This window comes from Schistocerca piceifrons, chromosome 7, assembly GCF_021461385.2.
Source record: "Schistocerca piceifrons isolate TAMUIC-IGC-003096 chromosome 7, iqSchPice1.1, whole genome shotgun sequence".
NCBI lineage: Eukaryota > Metazoa > Arthropoda > Insecta > Orthoptera > Acrididae > Schistocerca > Schistocerca piceifrons.
Genome location: NC_060144.1, coordinates 363,261,272 through 363,281,071, shown reverse-complemented (window position 1 = coordinate 363,281,071; position 19,800 = coordinate 363,261,272). Strand labels below are relative to the sequence as shown.

The window sequence follows — 19,800 nt, the reverse complement described above, 5'->3', positions numbered from 1 at the left end:
CGGTCGCAGGTTCGAATCCTGCCTCGGGCATGGATGTTTGTGATGTCCTTAGGTTAGTTAGGTTTAACTAGTTCTAAGTTCTAGGGGACTAATGACCTCAGCAGTTGAGTCCCATAGTGCTCAGAGCCATTTGAACCATTTTTTGAACTACGGCAGTTTTCCGCGTAGCTGTGGTCAGTTAAGGTCGTACATGCGTTACCTGTATGTTAAGTGTGTTGCATACCTATTGCGCGTTGCGTCATAAGTTGGCTCCTCCGCCCCAGGTAGGTACCTCAAATTGTTCAGTGAAGCATTTCCTATGTCCTGCTACGTTTATGCACTCTCTTACAGAGACACTGTATAGAGGATAATAGCGATTCTACCACACTTTCCTGAGACACCTCAGATGATACCCTTGTTTCTGATGAACGCTCGCCGTAGACTACAACGTATTGCATCCAATTTCGCAAGAACTCTTCGAACCACTGACGTATTTAGGAACCTATTCGTGTGACTGCACCTTCGTTAAGTTTGTTTTACATTCCACTGACATTTAGTAATGAGTGCAGCAGTACAGTTTGTATTCGATGAAGTAGTTAGGTGTATCGCCTTCCCCAGTAAGGAACGAAGTTTAGTTTGTGAAGTACTGTCGATGGCGAGAATTATGTAAGGTTTCCAGAGAACCGACTGCCAAATGATGCATCTCCTGGGGGTGACTTTCATCTACTGTACTCATGGAATTATGTCTACACTTATTTTACTGTAACGCTAATAATCTTTTGCGTAAGTTATTGGCTAAGTACTGCTTAATAATCGTTTGAGGATGAGCAACAGCAATAACACCTCTTTTCGGGTCTATACATAATTTAAATGTTACCATCACTGGTAGCGTGGTGTTATTTATTGTTGTTTCGACCAACAGTCTACACTCAAGTGTTCTTTGGTTGCATTGTATTAAACACAAATAAATTAGCCGCGGTGATTATCTCACCGTACCACGATCAGTTTCCTCCTTCCAGTGCAGCTGCGTTTATGCTGGAGGATTCGACGCTATTGCTGTAATGCAATTTTGGAAATAGACATGTTTGTGATGACCAGATTTTCAATATCGGTCTCGGCGTATCATTCGGCAAGGACGTCATTAGTTCACTGGGTTGAACTAAACAAAATCTTTTTAAAGATGAGTCGGTGGTTAACGTCCGAAAGCACCGCAGGTAAACAGTGAAAGGAATTTCAAATTTATCTTCGTCTGGACCAAACGAGTAAACAGTAAACACGAGGACTCGCAAACAGTCTGAGATTGTTTGTTCTTGAAAAGCAGGCACGTGAGTAAAACGATGCACTCCTTTCTCTGATTAAAAATGCCCTTCCGGTTGCTGTCGGTAATTTATCGGCATAGAAATGCAGTAATGAACGTCCGTGCTTCTCGCATTTCAGCTCTCCTTTTTCACAGCAGTCGGTGCGTACGTATATGATAACACGTGGCCATACTATACACATATGCGCGTATGCCTGATAGCTTACACGCAACTCATCCATCTAACGGAGAAAGAGAGAAAAGAGAAAGAGAGAGACGGACAGCGATATGAATGGTAATGCTGGCGCATTACGCGAATGAATTTTTATGAACATCAGCTTTTACTTCATTAGGTCGGTCTCTATATTCACATTTGCGTGCATTTTATGCGCTCCCATTTCAGGCAGGTTCCAGGTTCGCATGTACCTCTCGTCATTTTCAATCCTATAGTTCGTATCTCACATTTACAGGGTTCCTAAATATACTCAATTACTTGCTTCTAATAAGCTCTGCTCTGGTCAGGAGCAGAGAACTGTATCTGGTTGTAGAAACATCTCTTTAGTTTCATACTTTCAGATAAATGTTTAAAATAGGGTAACATTCCGGAATTTCGTCATGTAGCTGCGAAATAATGTGAAATGTTATATGAAACGGTGCATGCAACAAGCAGTTGTGTTACATAATACGAGATATTAATGTATAGTAAAAAATAAATTTGATCAAATTTCCAGACAGAGTAAAGCTATGTGCTAGACTGAGACTCACACTTGGGACCTTTGCCTTTCGAAGGAAAGCGCTCTACTGACTTTTTTTTAATCTCATTTTGTTCGTTTTTGTTCGTTGTATCTGCTCGGGCGGACGTCGCAAGACACACGTTTCTGTTTGTCGTTGATTCATTAAACCAGTTTTTTATTACAGAGGGCAGCTAACTCTCTGACCGAACACGCTGGGTTACCGTGTCTCACAGCTGTACTTCCATCAGTACCTGGCCTCCTACCAGGTACTGGCCGAAGTACAACTATGAGCTGGTCGTCAGTCGTGCGTGAGTAGCTCAGTCGGCCGAACTCGATTTTGAGTCTCGGTTCGGCATACGCCGCTTCAGAGCGAAAATTCCATTATAATAAATATGATGCCTACCATATGCTATATCTCATTTCTACATGTCCATAGGAAACGAATTAGGCCCAAAACAATGTTTGCATTGCAAAAGAATGTGTTTGACAGTCAACTTGCTTAGTTGTTAGAATATCTTTCCAAAAATAATATCGCCTACATGCGACTCCTGCGGTAATACACGCTTTGTTTGCCGGGTTTCACTTCTTAAATATTTTAGGACTCTTTGCTTTATCCGATGATGTAACGATAATTTTTGTAGGTATGTTTGTAATGTGCTATCTACATTGAAGAGCCAAGGAAACTGGTACACCTGCCTAATATTGTGTAGGGCCCCCGCGAGCACGCAGAAGAGCCGCAACAGAGCGTGGCATGGACTCGACAAATTTTGTGCTGGAGGAACTGACACCACGAATCCTGCAGGGCTGTTCATAAATCCCTAAGACTACGAGGGGGTGTAGATCTCTTCTGAACAGCACGTTGCAAGGCATACCAGATACGCTCAATAATGTTCATGTCTGGGCAGTTTGGTTGCTTGAACAGCCCCCAGCTGACTTGCAGCTTCCACTGACTCATGAGGGTGTCTTCATGTCTTCATACCCGTACACGTCCTTCCGCTCGGTACAATTTGAAACGAGACTCGTCCGATCAAGCAACATGTTTCCAGTCATCAACAGCCCAATGTCGGTGTTGACGGGCTCAGGAGAGGGGTAAAGCTTTGTGTCGCACAGTCATCAAGGCAAGGGTACATAAGTGAGTCTTCGGCTCCGAAAGCCCGTATCGATTATGTTTCGTTGAACGGTTCGCACACTGACACTTGTTAATGGCCCATCATTGAAATCTGCAGCACTTTGTGGAAGAGTTGCACTTTCGTCACATGATTCTTACAGTGTCTTATTCAGGCCACAGCGACGTCGGAAATTTGATGTTTTACCGGATTCCTGACATTCCCGGTACCCTAGTGAAATTTTCGTACTTCACCGCTACCTCGGTTATACTGTACCCCGTCGCTCGCGCGCCGACTATAACACCACATTTAAATTCACTTACATCTTGATAACCTGCCATTGTAGCATCAGTAACCGGTCTAACAACTTCGCCAGACTATTCTTGTGTTATACAGGCGTTGCCGACCGCAGCGCCATATTCTGTCTGTTTTCATATCTCTGTATTTGAATACGCATGCCTATATCAGTTTCTTAGGCGCTTCAGTGTATATACAACGAACTACGGAAATGTCAGTTTTGAATAAAATACCTAATAATTTCTAATTAAATAGTATTATGTCATATACCTGCGAACATTGCCCCCTCTCTACCAGGACCACATTTGCACCATGATCATATTACAGCCAAGACGAAAAGTGGAACTGTCGTTTCACAAAATTTTCTAACAGACAACTCTGATATCTATATCTGCAACATCCGTACACGGGAAACCACTTTATAGTTTTTGGTAGAGTGTACTTTGTGTACGACTGTCACTTTCCACTTTTCCTGTTCCAGTCGGGAACGGCTCTTGGGAAGAACGATCGCTCGTAAACCGCCGAGTCAGCTTGTATCGTGTTAATTTTACCTTCATGGTCTTTTCTCTAGATATACGTCGGAGGAAACGATACGAGGGCGTGCTGAAAACTAAAGCCTCCGAAGGGGTTTTTGTGTGGAAACTCATACAGCATTTAAAAATAAAACCAAATTTACAAACATTCTACATGTCTACATGCGGACATGTTTATTTTCAACATATCCATCGTGGCAAAAAACACGTTTCTCTCAAAGAGAGGTCAGTTTGTTTGTATCGCCACTGTAGAATATTTGACTTTGTTGACGGAGCAACAGCGCCACCTCTGCTTGCACCACATCATATCAAAATGAAGTCCTCGAAAGAGTTCTTTAAGCTTTGGAAACAGGTGAAAATCTTATAGGGCCAATGCGGGACTTTGTGTAGGATGATTGCTTACAGTGAAACCAAGGCGTAGGATTGTTTCAGATGTCGTAGCGAGCTTCTGTGGTCGGGCATTGGTTATGCTGAAGGTGAGGGTGCTTCCACATGTGGACGACCTCTTCGTATTCGAAACTCGTTTGCAGCACACTGTTTCTCGCGTGCCGAATTAGTTACGTTACACATATCTGTGTTACACGCTACGATTCGGAGGCCTCTAGCTTCAGGAGACCGCAAATGTGTGAACATGAAAAATAAAAGAGTACAATGCTAATTATATTTCTTTTGTCATGTTGATTAATCGGGTTTCTGCCGTTTATTCGCGTCTTTCGTGTATGATATTTCAGCTGCGTGACTCGCAGTCTTCTTCAGGTGCTGAATGGGACAACTGAAATATCGCACACGAAAGACGAGAGTAAGTGACAGAAACCCGATTAATCAACATGAGAACGCTAGTTGGGAAAGCCTGAAGAATTAAAACGTTTGTTTTGTTTAGATTTGTTAAACAGTTTTCATATAAAAATTTCGGGGGCAATACATTTCAGCACTCTCGTATATTGGATTACTCTGTTGGAACATATTGTTTCGGAATGTTTACAGTAGACCACACAGTGATGTCCAATGCCCCTCTTGCAGCACCTGCCACAGAAGTTGGCTGACCGTAAGTCACACACTTTCACTCTTGCTCTTCTCTGTTTTCTCTGTCAATCCTATACTGATGAGCGAAAGAAACTGGTACACCGCCTAATATCGCGTAGACCCCTCAAGCGCTCATAAGTGCCGCAACACGACGTGTTATGGACTCGACTAATGTCTGAAGTAGTGCTGGAGGGAAGTGATACCATGAATCCTGCAGGACTGTCCATAAATCCCTAAGAACACGAGGGGGTGGAAATCTCTTCTGAACAGCACGTTGCAAGGCATACCCGATACTCTCAATAATGTTCCTGTCTGGGCAGTTTGGTTGCCAGCGAACGTGTTTAAACTCAGAAGAGAGTTCCTGGAGCCACCCTGTAGCAATTCTAGACGTGTGGTATATCGCATTGTCCTGCTGGAATTGCCCAAGTCCGTCGAAATGCACAATGGACATGAATGGATACAGGTAATCAGACAGGATGCTTACGTACGTGTCGCCTCAGAGAGTCATACCTAGACATATCTGGGGTCCCATAGCACTCCAACTGCACACGCCCTACAGCATTACAGAGCCTTCACCAGCTTCAACAGTCCTCCTGCTGACACGCAGGTTCCATGGAGCCACGAGTTTTCTCTATACTCGTACACATCCTTCCGCTCGATACAATTTGAAGCGAGACTCGTCCGACCAGGCAACATGTTTCCAGTCATCAACAGCCCAATGTCGGTGTTGACGGGCCCAGGCGAGGCGTAAAGCTTTGTGTCGTGCAGTCATAAAGAGTAAACGAGTGGGCTTTCGGAACCGAAAGCCCATATCGATTATGTTTCGTTGAATGGTTCGCACGCCGACACTTGTTAATGACCCAGCATTGAAATCTGCAGCACTTCACGGATGAGTTGCACTTCTGTCAAGTTGAACGATTCTTTACAGTTGTCGTTGGTCCTGTTCTTGCATGATCTTTTTCCGGCGGCAGCGTTATTGGAAATTAGATGTTTTTCCAGATTCCTAGTATTCACGGTACACTCGTGAACTGGTCGTACGGGAAAATCCCCACTTTATCGCTACCTCGGAGGTGCTGTGGCCCATTTCTCCTGCGCCGACTAAAACACCACCTTCAAACTCACTTAAATTTCATAAGCTGCCTTTGAGCATCAAAAACCAATCTAACAAATGAGCAGACCCTTTTTGTCTTATGTAGGTGTTGTGGACCACAGTGCCGTATTCTGCCTGTTTACATACCTGTCTATCTGAATACGCTTTCGTGTGTCAGTTTCTTTGGCGCTCCAGTGTACCTGGTATGGATCCCAGATTGAAGAGCAATAGTCAATTATTAGTCGAACAAAGGCGTTGTAAGATAGATCCAGTGTGGTGCTTAAATAATGATAGAAAAACCAGAGGCTGTATTTTAATTTAGCGTCGTTTATCCTTTTCAACACATGCTACCAGTTTCGACACCATATGGTGTTACCTTCAGGCCCCATGGGTCACCAGCCATCCACAACCGTTTTCATGTACAGTGAACAGAATGGCAAGCAGCGGATCAAAATTAACTTGATTCCGTACCTTCCGAGGCACTAACAAGCCCAGCATGGTGAGACGACAATAGTCGAATGCAGTCGCTGGTTTTGTTATCATTATTCAAGTACTTCGTCTCCGGCTGTCGTCTCACTTTCCTTGGTGGATTACCATAGTTCTCACCTGGTTGGACTACTTTTCCTGGGAATCCTTCCAGTGAATCTTCGCCTGTTTTGTCAACTGCCTTACCTACGATTACTTTTGTCTAAACCTGTTTACTCTCGAGCCTTCGCCGCAACTAGTGGCAATATATGAAGAGTTGAAATAGAAAACGTTCTAAGAGCCAAAGATGACATTTGTCCGGAGAATGAAACAAAATGTATCTTTGTTTATGCGTAACACTTCTGCATCCAATAACTGTGAATATATTCTGATACCTCAGAATTATGCTGCTCACAGCATCAGCGCAAAAAATAGTGAAACGTATTAGAAAATAAATACTTTATTAAGAACGTCCTAAGTGTCATATCGGGAAACCGACTGGTTCTCAGTAGCAACAAGAAAGTTTTCACAAGTTGTTTCTTGCAAAGAAGAAAACTGTAACCAGCTGCTTTTAATAATGCTATTCACGTGCACAAATAGTGCCGTTACCCGTTTCGAACCGACAGGTTCTTCTTCAGAAGACTTTTGACGTTTATATTGCATTTTTCGTTGTTTACATTAGTTGTTGGTTGTTTCTTTCTAAGAAATAATGCGAATAACTACAAACGTAATATAAACGTAAAGAATCGTCTGATAATGAACCTGTCGGTTGGAAACCGGCAACGACGCTGTTTGTTTAAAGAAACAGCATTAATACCTTTGCTAGTGTGCATAGCCACGGTCTGAAAACATGAGTTTTCAACAAAAAACAAAAAGGAAGTTTTTATTCCAAGCGCCATTAATACTGAGGCTTACCGTTTTACTTGTGATCATACAGGCACAGAAATGCAGCATCGCGTTTTTAATTAGCAAAGCTGTAATCAACGAAAACAACTTCTAATATGTTTTAAATGTTGAAACACCTAAGAGAAGCACAGCTCGGCAGGAAGACCATGCGCCATCGACTAACAAGCTTTTGGGCGACTTTATTCCTGGTTTGGCACCTGGATCAAGTTTAGGGACACGCAAAATGTACAGAGTACGAAATGGCACTAAAAATACATTTTGCCTAAAATGGTTGCGCTTCTATTCTTCGTATGGCTGTCATACAAGGCAGACCAACTATTGCGCAACCATATTTACTGGAAAGATCTTATTGCTGGTTTCCTATTTCCGTGGCAGTTTTAACTTTTAATTTCGATACACCCCGAATGTTTGAAGAACTACGTTTCTTGATTCTTTTGGAAGGTGGGCTCTGGGAACTTTTTATAGTGAGCCTTCGCGTAGTTAACAATAATAGACGAGTCCGATCGAAACAGAAAGCTCTCAAACGAATCCTGTAGAAACTATCGTTCCTACGCTGAGATACTTACTATCTCATCAAAAGTATCCAGAAACCTGCTAGTGGACATTAATATGGACTATGTCTAACCTTCATCTTTATGGTAGTTTGAACTCTCCGGGAGACACTTGTCTGTGGAGGAATGGCAGCCCAATTTTCCTAAGGATTGGAGACCAGAGAAGGTAGTGAAGCAGGTCGTTGAGGTCTGGATCAGGGTCGACGTTCCAACTCATTCCAAAAGTATTCTGTTGGGTTTTGGTTGGGCTCTGGAAGGCTATTTCAGAAATGTTCTTGTCCACAAACTATTGCCTCACAGGTAGTGCTTTTCGACATCTGCGTTTTCATGGTTATAAAGAAAATATCCAGATGAGGAAAAGTAGGATTTTCGCGCCCATGGTTCCGCAGAAACTTAATTGTGTATTTATATCGTTCATCCACCTCGCGAATCGAGAATTATGCATACTTGGCTGTTATCGATACCGATACAGGGCAGTTTTGAAAATATATGACATAAATCAGTCTTTTGACTGCACTGACGTAGAATCTTAAATTTTTTTCATCGCCAAGGGACCATAGACTTTAGTATGTGACACAAATTACGACTTGATACATGTACCCATAACTGAGAAAAAGTCTGACAGAGAGACAGACGGACAAGAAATTGATCCTGTAAGGGTTCCATTTTTTTTCGATTGAGATACGGAACACTGACAGTCTTCGTCATCGAACTATTTCTCTTCTATGTACGCGGTACTCAGTGCTACAAAATACGTTGGTATCTTTCCGCATTTAGTGTTTCCTTGAGCGCCATAAGAGGACCAAATTCTAATCACGAAATACATGCCGTAATACTGTACCACCTAATCTGCATTTCACTGTTGGCACTACAAATGATGGGAGCTAATGTTCTCCAGATATTCGACGAACCCAAAACTTTTCATCGGACTGCTATAGGATATAACGTCACTAATCACTCCAAATCAGTCGTCCCCAGTCATCCACTGTGCACTGGCATCGCTCGACTGTTGCACGGCGTTCTTTTTAACTCTCTACGCACAGTCATTGTACTAGACAGACTGCTGGTAGCACTTTGAAGCTCACGTATGATTTATTTCGCTGATTTTGCGCTACCTTGTACGTCAGTACAAGAGATCTGGCGGGTTTTGGTTGAGCTGTGGTTGTTCGCGTTTCCACTTCACAATCACATCACCAATAGTCGACTAGGGCAGCTTTACAAGGTAATCTCTGTAAACATCTTCGGCGCAGCAGTGATCACAGCGGAGAGTGATAAAATATTATATAGAACAGTCTCGATGGCATAAACACACTTTTATTCAGGAGTAGTGACCGGTTTCGATCCGAAGTGGGTCATCTTCGGACCATTCTCTGTAATGTAGAGTGCAAAACGAAAGAGGAAAACATCTGATAAAATTAATACTGAGGTAAGAACAAATTATACGAGGCTAACCCAGTGGAGATAATGACGCCGGGCAGGGACTGTGGATAACACACACTGATATCGACTGCTGACTATGTGGCGGTGTCATGGAGTTAAACAGCAGATGCCCCGCCGCTTGGCTGTCACCCAGAGTTGTCTATAGCCAATGGGATACATCATATGCGACTCATGGCACACAGCATGAATGTAAATCTTAACACTATGCTTAGTGATTTCCTTACATAAAAAAAACTTATATGTTATATAGTTAAAATTTACGTAATATAACGCAAAAATATATATCTTAGGAGCCAACAGCACCAGATAACACGTTGGTGGACTGTCCTGTGAGGGACTTCGCGCACACCAAAGATGGGCTGCATGACGCCGCTCGATGCCTAGGGACGTGGACAGCAGTGGCATAGTATCTTTGATCGGTATCGATAAATCGTCCGTGTCGCTAGCCAACCAGCGGCGTCCTGCAGCCCATCTTTGTCGTACGCGCAGTCCCACAGAGGTCAATTCACCCAAGTGTTAACTGATTCACATCTCAGTGGTAATTATTTGCTTCATAATATGTAAAATTTTAACTGTGTACGTATAAATTGTTATTTATGTGTAATTTACGATAATATCCAGCACAGTACTTAGGTTTACATGTCAGGTTTACACGTAGGCCTGTGTCACATATCCAGTTGCCTAAAGATGATGTAAGGTAACAGCCAAGCGGCTTGCATGTGCAACTCCATGCCACCGCCACATAGTCAGCAGTCGATATCAGAGGGTGCTTTCAAATGGTTCAATTGGCTCTGGGACTTAACATCTAAGGTCATCAGTCCCCTAGAACTTAGATCTACTTAAACCCAACTAACCTAAAGACATCACACACTTCCATGCTCGAGGCAGGATTCGAACCAGCGACCGTAGCGGTCCCGCTGTTCCAGACTGTAGCGCCTAGAACCGCTCGGCCATAACGGCCGGCATCAGAGGGTGCTATCCACAGTTCCTGCTCCGTGAAATCACTTGTGATAACTGGATTTAACATCGTAAAATTTATTTTTAAGTATTATTTATCGTATTACAGTCTTCCCTCTAATCTGTGGCAGTTTAAGTTACCGAGTACGGAATGAAAAAGCTCCACATAGGGTCGAAACCAGTCACCACTTATGAATAAAAGTGTCCTTCTGCGATCAAGACTGTTTTGTGTCCTATTTTATTACATTTATAAGGGTTGAAACGTGCCTCATACATTTGATATTCAGGTGACATCCACTGCCTTAACCAGATTCGAAGCCACAAAACTCTCCTGTCCGACCAATTCTACTAATAGAAGATGTCAAATTAAATGCCTTGCAGCCGTCAAATTTCCAACGTTATTTTATTTGGCAACCAGTTTCAGAGTTTTACTACGCCATCTTCAGGCCCCTGACCGACGTGTAGGAAGAATCTACCTCGGTTGTGATCAAAATAAGGCCAGCAATACTGGTATTAGTAGAGTTTAGCTGTGGTGATCACTTCAACCATCACCTACCGACTATTAGCGCTGCTCGAGGCAGTCGAGAAAAACGGACTCCGTATTGAACTTGTGATATTACAGTATTCGGGTTGTACGCAACGCTCGGACCCATGCGGAGACCACGCGAAACCAATACGTAATTGCAAAGGTAAAGATCTCAGCTTTGTCGTATGCATTTAAAGGCGCAGCCGAGAATTATTAAACTCGTCTGAAACAGCTACTCGCTCCCCGCCGGAGACGGTTGCTGGCACTCGTAAGACCCGCAGTGTCACCTGATGTGACTTATGCGCTGCGGCCTGTCTTTCTCGTGGGCCTCGCTGCTACTCTACTGAAAGCACCCCCCACCTCTTACACTGGTGGGTCTGCCTCTAGTGACATTAGTGGCGAATTCTGCGTTACTTAGGATTCCCCGGATACTTCTCATCACTTACTATATGTTTCTGACTCGTTTTAGAACGGGGGTTTCGAAACTTTTTTAGCTGACCTTCTCCCTTACATACAGTGTGCGTCAAAAAAATGTATACACACTTTGAAGCGTCATAGAAAATTTATTTCCCGTTCTTCAATGTTAAATTTCTGGGAATGGAAAGTTTAAAGTCCAATTGGAAAAATAAATGTACTTTGCAAATGTGATTAATGTTCAAACTGGTTGCCTTCAGCATCAATACATTTCTGAGCACGAGTCACCACTGATTCCGTACATCGTACCAAAGTGTTAAAAAAAGATTTCTGCAAACACCGTCTGAATCTCATTCCGAAGTGTGTTCAGGTTACTTGGTTTACGTTTGTACACCTCATCTTGCACTGTGCCCCATAAGTAGAAATCCAGCGGCGTGAAGTCTGGAGAGCATACAGGAAACTCGATTGGTCCCCTGCGTCCTATCCACGGGGCGCCATCTTGTTGGAAATAAAACTCATCATTACCGTATACCGCACGAATGGCAGGGAATATGGAGTCAGCAAGCATTTTTTGGTGCGTTTCTCCAGTAACAGTACCTTCAAAGCGGAAAGGCCCATTAACTCCCCTTGCAGACAAACCACACCACACATTTACACCAGGCAAATTCACAGCCTTTTCAACTGTAATGTGAGGGTTATCTTCAGCCCAGTACACACAATTGTGCCTATTGACAGTTCCATTGAGTTTGAATTGGGCTTCATCCGACCAAATTATGCTACGCATAAGTCCTGGTTCACGTCTCACCATCTCCTGAACCCATTCACAAAATTGTAAGCTTCGACCAGGATCGTCGTCACTAAGCTGTTGCACCAGCCTTGGAATGTACACACGAAACTTTCCTTTCTTCAGAATGCGTAGCACACTACTAGCACTTACATTACTCTCACGTGCCGTTTGCCTTGAAGATTTTTGAGGCGAACGCTGAAACAGTTCCAAGACTGCAGTTGTGGAATCATCACTTGTAGCTGTACGAGATCGCCCTGATCGACCTTTATGCACATCACACACTGTTCCATGAATTTCGAATTTGTCTCGTAGACGTGTAATTGTTAACGTTGAAGGTGGTTCTGTACCATACGCACTTCTCCACTGTCTTCGAACCGCAGCTACATCTCAAACATCCAGTACCAATTAATTATCTGCTTCCGCGCTTCAAAGCTCAAACGCACGTCCACCATGTTGGAGTTACTTCCTTGCCACTGCTGCCACCCGTTGAGTAAACATAACATTACTTTCTCACAGACACAGGGTGTCCAGAAAAGGGCTCCCTGATTTCAAAATTAAATATCTCGAAAACAAAGACCGATAGAGCAATGCAGTAAACGTTATGTTTATGGTGAAAGGGAGTCAAATCCGGCGAATATGGAGGCCAATCCATGCCTGCACCAGTATATTTGGGATATTCCAAAGCAATGACTCGATTCCCGAAGTATTCCTCAAGAAAGCGAAACACTTGCTCGGTCAGATGTGGTCGGGCTCCATCTTGCATAAACCATTCAGTACCTGGTCGATTCTCTAACGCTTGCTGTGTGACGACAAATCGTTCCAAAACTGCAACGTAACGCGCACCAGCGACCGTTTCTCGGATAAAAAAAGGGCCAATAATGCCTCTGCTGCATACTGCAGCCCACACAGTAACTTTAGGAGAATACAGGGGTTTCGCTTTACACCAATATGGCTTTTCGGAACCCCAAAATCGCCAGTTCTGCTTATTCACGTATACATTCAGGTGGAAGTGTGCTTCATCTGTAAACCAGATGCAGCCAACATCAAATCCTTCACTATCAATCATTGTGAGCATCTGATTAGCAAAGGAAACCCTTTGTTGCACAGCTCGTACTGGTATGGCCCGGTGCGTTTGAATTTTGAATGGAAATATGTGTAGGCTCTTTCTCTGTATTTTCTGCGTGCTGGAACGCTTCAAACCAGTCTCAGATGCAATTCTACGGACGGATGACATTGGATTTCGCTGAATAATTCCAGAAACTGTGGCGATATTTTCAGGCGTAACTGCGGTTTGCTTGCGGCCAACATGCCCCACTAGATCATCAGTTACGCTGCCTGTTCGTTGAAATTTTGCGAAGAGCGTACGAATGATTTTCGAATCGGGTCCTTTTGGAACATTAAATCGTGCTTGAAAACTTCGCCTTGTTGCCATTGGACTCTCTTCTAACCTGTGGTACTCTAGCACCATAAAAACGCGTTGTTCAATGGAGTACATGGTTTTAATCTCTTCCTTCGGTACGCTAACCTCCTTTCACGTTTCAGTAGTGGAAATGATCGCTCTGGGCTTCGGATCACTATTTATACTAGGCATTACGTATGGCGATTACAGCGCCATCTGTTAGCAGCTTTTGTATCTTTTTCTTCAAATTGCTGTATAAACTTCTTACAGCTTTCGCAATAAACATACCGTTTACTGCATTCCTCTATCGATCTTTGTTTTCGAGATATTTAATTTTGAAATCAAGAAGTCCTTTTCTGGACACCCTGTATTTAACCTTGTAGAAGGGGAAATAAATTGTCTATGACAATTCAAAGTGTGTACACATTTTTTAGGCACCCTGTAGTTAACGTCATTAAATAAGTTAGCCGAAACAGTATCAATGTGTACGTTGAGGTGGTAGGACAGACGGGCCTCAGAGTGTTGTGTGTTGGTGGTGCCAACAGGTCGCGGGTGGGCGGAGCGCGCGCGGGCGCATGCGGGCCGGCCGGTCGGTGCGGGCAAGATGACGCATGGCGGGAGCGCTGCTCGTGGTGCAGCTGCGGCTGCTCGCCCTGCTGGTGCTGGCGGCGGCCGCGCCCGACTGGAGCGACTGCCCGTCCGCCTGCCAGTGCAAGTGGACCGGCGGCAAGAAGTCGGCGCTGTGCCGCGCCGCCGGCCTCTCCGCCGTGCCCAACGCGCTCAGCGCCGAGATGCAGCTGCTCGACCTCTCCGACAACCGCATTCCCTACCTGACGCGGGACGCCTTCCGTTCCGTGGGGCTCATCAACCTGCAGAAGATATTCGCGCGCCAGGCCGGCGTGCGCGAGGTGCACCGCGACGCCTTCCGGGACCTCATCATACTCGTCGAGGTGAGTCCTCGTAACTCTTTCAACTTATTAGGATATACAAACTTTGCGGCTTCTAGAATGAGATTTTCACTCTGCAGCGGAGTGTGCGCTGATATGAAACTTCCTGGCATATTAAAACTGTGTGCCGGACCGACACTCGAACTCGGGACCTTTACCTTTCGCGGGCAAGTGCTCAACCAATTGAGCAACCCAAGAACGACTCACGCCCCGTCCTCACAGCTTTACTTCTGCCAGTACTTCGTCTCCTACCTTCCAAACTTTACAGAAGCTCTCCTGCGAACCATGCAGGAGTAGCACTCCTGAAAGAAAGGATATTGCGGAGACATGGGCTAGCCACAGCCTAGAGGATCTGCCAGGAAGTTTCATATCAGTGCACACTCCGCTGCAGAGTGAAAATCTCATTCTGGAAACATCCCCTAAGCTGTGGCTAAGCCATGTCTTCGCAATATCCTTTCTTTCGGGAGTGCTAGTCCTACAAAGTTCGCAGGAGAGGTTCTGTAAAGTTTGGAAGGTAGGAGACGAGGTGCTGGCGGAAGTAAAGCTGTGAGGACATGGCGTGAGTCGTGCTTGGGTAGCTCAGTTGGTAGAGCACTTGCCCGTTTTCGGCTTCTATTTCAACGCGTCTCGTAAGGATTGCTGTCAGCGACAGTGGTGCCATATCGTGGTCATCAGCAGAAACTTTGCCAAGGGCGGCTAGATTCTGACTTTAACTTTTTTCAATAACTGAACTGGTGAGTGTAAAATCGTGTCGGGTCCTAGGGTACGTCTGTCCTGCAGCCCCGTTGATGGCAGGTCGGTACTATCTGCTGGCACATCGCACCTCTCAGCTCGTAGAAAGTCCTGTTGCATTTACGTAGTAGCCTCGCTGCTAGTACATCACTGCTCGCACAGGCATCTCGCCTCTCACTGGGGAACTTACGTTTCTCAAGACAACGCAGACAGAAAACTATTTACCGAATAGGTACCCGACTTACTAGGAATAATGTTCATTCAGACTGTGCACTGAAGGATTTGCATTGCTGGTAGAGTAGTGTTCTTGTCGTGACTTGTCTTTAAACGCAGGTACTTCTGCGGTGACGTAGGATCATATCACAGACATCAGTCGGCATTACAGTTGCAGTCCTTCAACAAGGGCCTGGACAAGGTGAGCAGGACTTTATCCTAACGGTGTTTCGTCAAAGCCATAACATCAGTTCTGGTGCTCTTTACGAGTATCAACGCATTATAGGAATACAGAGAGGTCCACATTATGCACCAGGATTGAATAATACGATTCGGAAGTTAGAATTAACTGGAAATTTGTGGAATGCTTCTGGGATAGGCCGGCAGCCAGCTGCGCCACAGACGGTTGAAGAAGTTACTGTTGCCATGGCTGAGAATGGTGGACAGAACGTGCAATGATGCGGTCACTTGGGTACTCGGCAACTCGTTCGGAAAAATCTAATCACTGGCCGATAGTTCCAAACTGCGTGGCCACATAGATCAACATATTTTAACCAGTGTAATTTTTGGCTGTGTAGTTACGTTGCAGGTTGAAGATGAGCATGCCGAGTTACGTAGCCTACATCCTACCTGAGATAGTTCTGGCAGCAGTAGAGCGATCTCTACCACGGTTCCTGGCTGTCGTGGATGCAGGTGGTTGTTAGATTGAAAACCTCTGTAGCCTGTAAAGTAGGCATGGTATGCGTTTAACAAACATTACCATGTCATATGGAAATAAAAATGTGTGTCTGTCAATAGGTTTTTTTTTGTTTTGTTATTTCTCTTCCGTATGTCTTACAAATGATTCCATAAAGTTTAATAGCCCAGACCACTCCTGTTTGATGAGGGCGAAAGTTTAATTACAACCACACCGTAGTTCCACCAGTTCAGACAGTTACAAATGTCGCAACAAATTCCCTTCTTATTTTGAATATTATTGGACTAGAATAGTTAAAAATGTGGAGGTGGCACCCAAAATAACTAACGTAATTTCAGTAGAAGAGCGATACGTGGGCCTACTGGTTCTAATTTAATATTTAGTTAGCTTTTATCCACAACTGCGTCAGTGCTACACCTTCCACTTGTGGCTTTTGGCGCTGATTTTCTGTAAGAAAACAGAAAACGAAATAATTAGATGGACAAGGGGAACTGATTTCCAAAAATTATTGCACCTGACGCCACCCACCATAAAGGGCTTGTAATGATATGTATGCCAAGAGTCTCTGGTGGCTTTCCGTTCAAGAAAGGCTGCAATAAATGCCTGGTTAAAATGACAACCTGAAATAATCTCATAAGCTTGCAACAAATATTATCGTCTGGATATGATGGTTTCATTAGAACGATACTGTGAAAATGCAAAGGAAATAGCTTCGAAATCAGGATTTACGCAATTCATGTTTGCAGCAGCCGTACGAAATATGACTATCAAACGATGTACAACGAATAAAATGAACGCCAGTACAAATTGTCGCATGTTCGGCAGATACACGAGAGAGCGCCACGGAAATGGAGGAAAACCTTAGCTGGCAGATGCATCAAGTGATCGCAAAGAAAAGTTAAACTTATAACAGCTTATACAGAGGCATTTAGGAAGTTATTTTTTCCTCACTCCACGCATGTATGGATCGGGAAGTAACCTGTCCCAGGCACACAGTGGTTTTCAGAATATGGTTGTAGATGGAGATGTAGATGTACGCAGTGCAAGAAACCGCGCAACGAGCAGCAGCTAAATCCTGTTAGAGTGCTTTTCAGACTGTCAACCACATCTCCAAATTCAAGACGAGTGGCGGTGGTCGCAGCGTGAAATCACGAGCTTGACATCCTTCCTTAGCGAGGATGTGAGCGTTGAGCGCGGTGAGAAGTGATGGTACATGTCAAATGGGCCGGTAAGAGTCAGTGGTCTCCTCTCATTACCACAGAGCTATGCCGGTGAGTAGCGAGGGGCGATGTGGCAGCATAAACACACTGCAAAGGACTAAGTTTGACAAGAGGTAGTTATTGTATCTCGAACAACTATAGTCTTAAAAAAGATTACTTTGATAATTAGTCGGTTTACTCGTTGCTATTGTCAACACCATCTATCTTCATCGACTTCGTAATTAACTAAATCTTCGATTAGGTGTCTCCATCCACAGTGATCCTCAGTCCTTCTTAAGATATTGAGAAGAAGCTGTAAAGTTCTTCTCTTGATCCATTCATCTACTTACTGCTGTTCGTCATCGTTTTCTGCCTCCTATTTTGCCTCGCAAGACGATCTTTTTGTAACTGTCCTCTTCTCTCCTCAAAATGTGCCTAGGGAACTGGACGCAAGTTTGGCTGCGACGGGAACATAAACTTGTGAAGATTACAAGTTTTTCTGTAATGGAAGCATTGGTTCCTCTTTCTGTCCATACGCGCAACATCTCCTGCCAACATGCCATCTCGAAGCTTTCAGTTTGACCCTTGTCACTGCCTTTCACGGTCGAGGGATATAAGCCGTGCAAGAACGTAGGGAACTCCTACGAAGGGCACCTTCGTTGTTCTGGATATAGCCTGGTTCTGCTAGACTTTAGTGAGTTCAACTTTTTCGGTGTGGCTAAGGATGATTTGTCGTTTTGTTTCTTTATCACACATACCTGTATCATTGATTAGAGGTTCTCGATGTAGTCTATTACTAATCACGTCAGTATCCCTTGGGCAACCCGTGAGTTGCATTTTATCTAAAACTTGGTGAAAATTGACCATTAGCTTGCTCTTTACCACGTTTAAGTCTAGACCGAAACATAAACTAATAGTGCTCTCCCTGGAGAACGGATAATCACTTTTTTCCTCACTTCTGAGAATGAGGGCAGCGTTGTCTCCAGAGCTAAGATTGTTGATTTTGCTACCGCCACACTGAAATTCACCATCACTGCCATCCAGCATAGATGTTAAACAACCGAGAAGGTAGTATAAAACATCGTCCTAAACAATGATCATAGCGGTTGGCTACATACAGATGCCACTTTCTTGATTCAAGATCTGCAGATGCGCACAGTATCCGACAAGTTACGAAATTAAAAGCAGGACACCCTGAGATCATGCCATAAAGGTCATATGCCACAGCCGAGCGTCCGCCACGTCACCTTCAGCCATAAATCGGATTTGTTATGGGGGGGGGGGGGTGTTATAGGATTAGTACACTGCACTTCTGGATTGGTCGTTGTCCACGTTTCTACCCAGCCGTTACCTCTAAGTCGAGATACCCCTCGACTTGGAGAAACAGGCAATACAATTTAAAAAATTGCACTATTTTCATGCCTTGTACTTTTTCTCTCCTTAAGGCGATTGAGGTTGATGACATACACGTATTATGTTGCCATGCTTATGTTGTGCTCCAAATCCGCTCATGAGGGTGCTGAATCGGCCGCTTCCTACAACTCGATAAGAGTTTTAAGGGGAAGTCTTATAGAAAGTACTGAGAGGACTCTTTCGGTACTCGCCGTAAAGGTACGCATCCATCTTGACTGCAGAATAGCGCCAAAGTTGACGCCTCACGAAGAATCTCCCGTGAACAGCAAGACAACCAGATCAGCAGTGTTAAATGTTCAGTTTAATAGGCTCATAGACCATCACTGCTAGACTTTAGAAAGAATTCCGTAATAAATAAAAGTCGTGTGCCCAAATCCTAAGAGGGGCAAAAGCCCCTCTTGCCACCCGTTGCGGACGTCTGTCAACGACGGAGCCAATCGTGCCCTTTATACATGTGTGGTTACCTGTAACTTCGAAACTGAGTGCGCCTTTTCCGGCAAGTGGCAATGTCTTGCACTTTCGATCAAAAATGCCCTAACGCTACCGTTCGTGTGCCTTTATGCCAGGTTAGAGAAATCGTTACTCCCGTTTCACTTGGAATGACTGTATGCAGCCGAGCCACACATGTAATTATGGGCAGTTTGCAGAGGTTCATAAAAAGAGGAGTATGACAGCTATCCGTCTAACGGCATAGCAAACACAATGATTAACCACTTTCTTCACCAATAATGTACACGAAATCAGAGAACAACTCAGTATCGCCGTTCTTAGCCGTGACGATTTGTAGTCGGACTGTATTACTGTTTCAGTAATTAGTAAGGCGACCGCAAACGGTACTCTTTAATACAGGGTGTTTCACGATTCCTATTGTAGTCTTCTAGGCGTTGTAGAGGGGCTTACTAGGTAAAGTTATTGGATTAATCCATGTCCATTAATGTACCGTTTTGATGTCAAATAGTCACACTACTTCCATATCTCGTGCTTACGGTAAACACACACACACACACACACACACACACACACACACACACACGCACGCACATGCACACACACACACACGCACACACACACATACACACACACACAAAACTGCAT

At 44.2% G+C, this 19,800-nt stretch overlaps 1 protein-coding gene across 1 annotated transcript in view; it reads left to right on the top strand.

The window, feature by feature from the left end:
- Nucleotides 1-19,800, top strand: part of LOC124805709 (leucine-rich repeat-containing protein 24-like) — a 677,046-nt gene that overhangs the window by 438,922 nt on the left and 218,324 nt on the right. Inside the window, exon 2 of the mRNA XM_047266278.1 lies at nucleotides 14,050-14,454. Within this exon, the coding sequence (XP_047122234.1) occupies nucleotides 14,116-14,454 (339 nt within the window). The 5' untranslated portion in view covers nucleotides 14,050-14,115. The remainder of the gene's footprint in view (nucleotides 1-14,049; nucleotides 14,455-19,800) is intronic.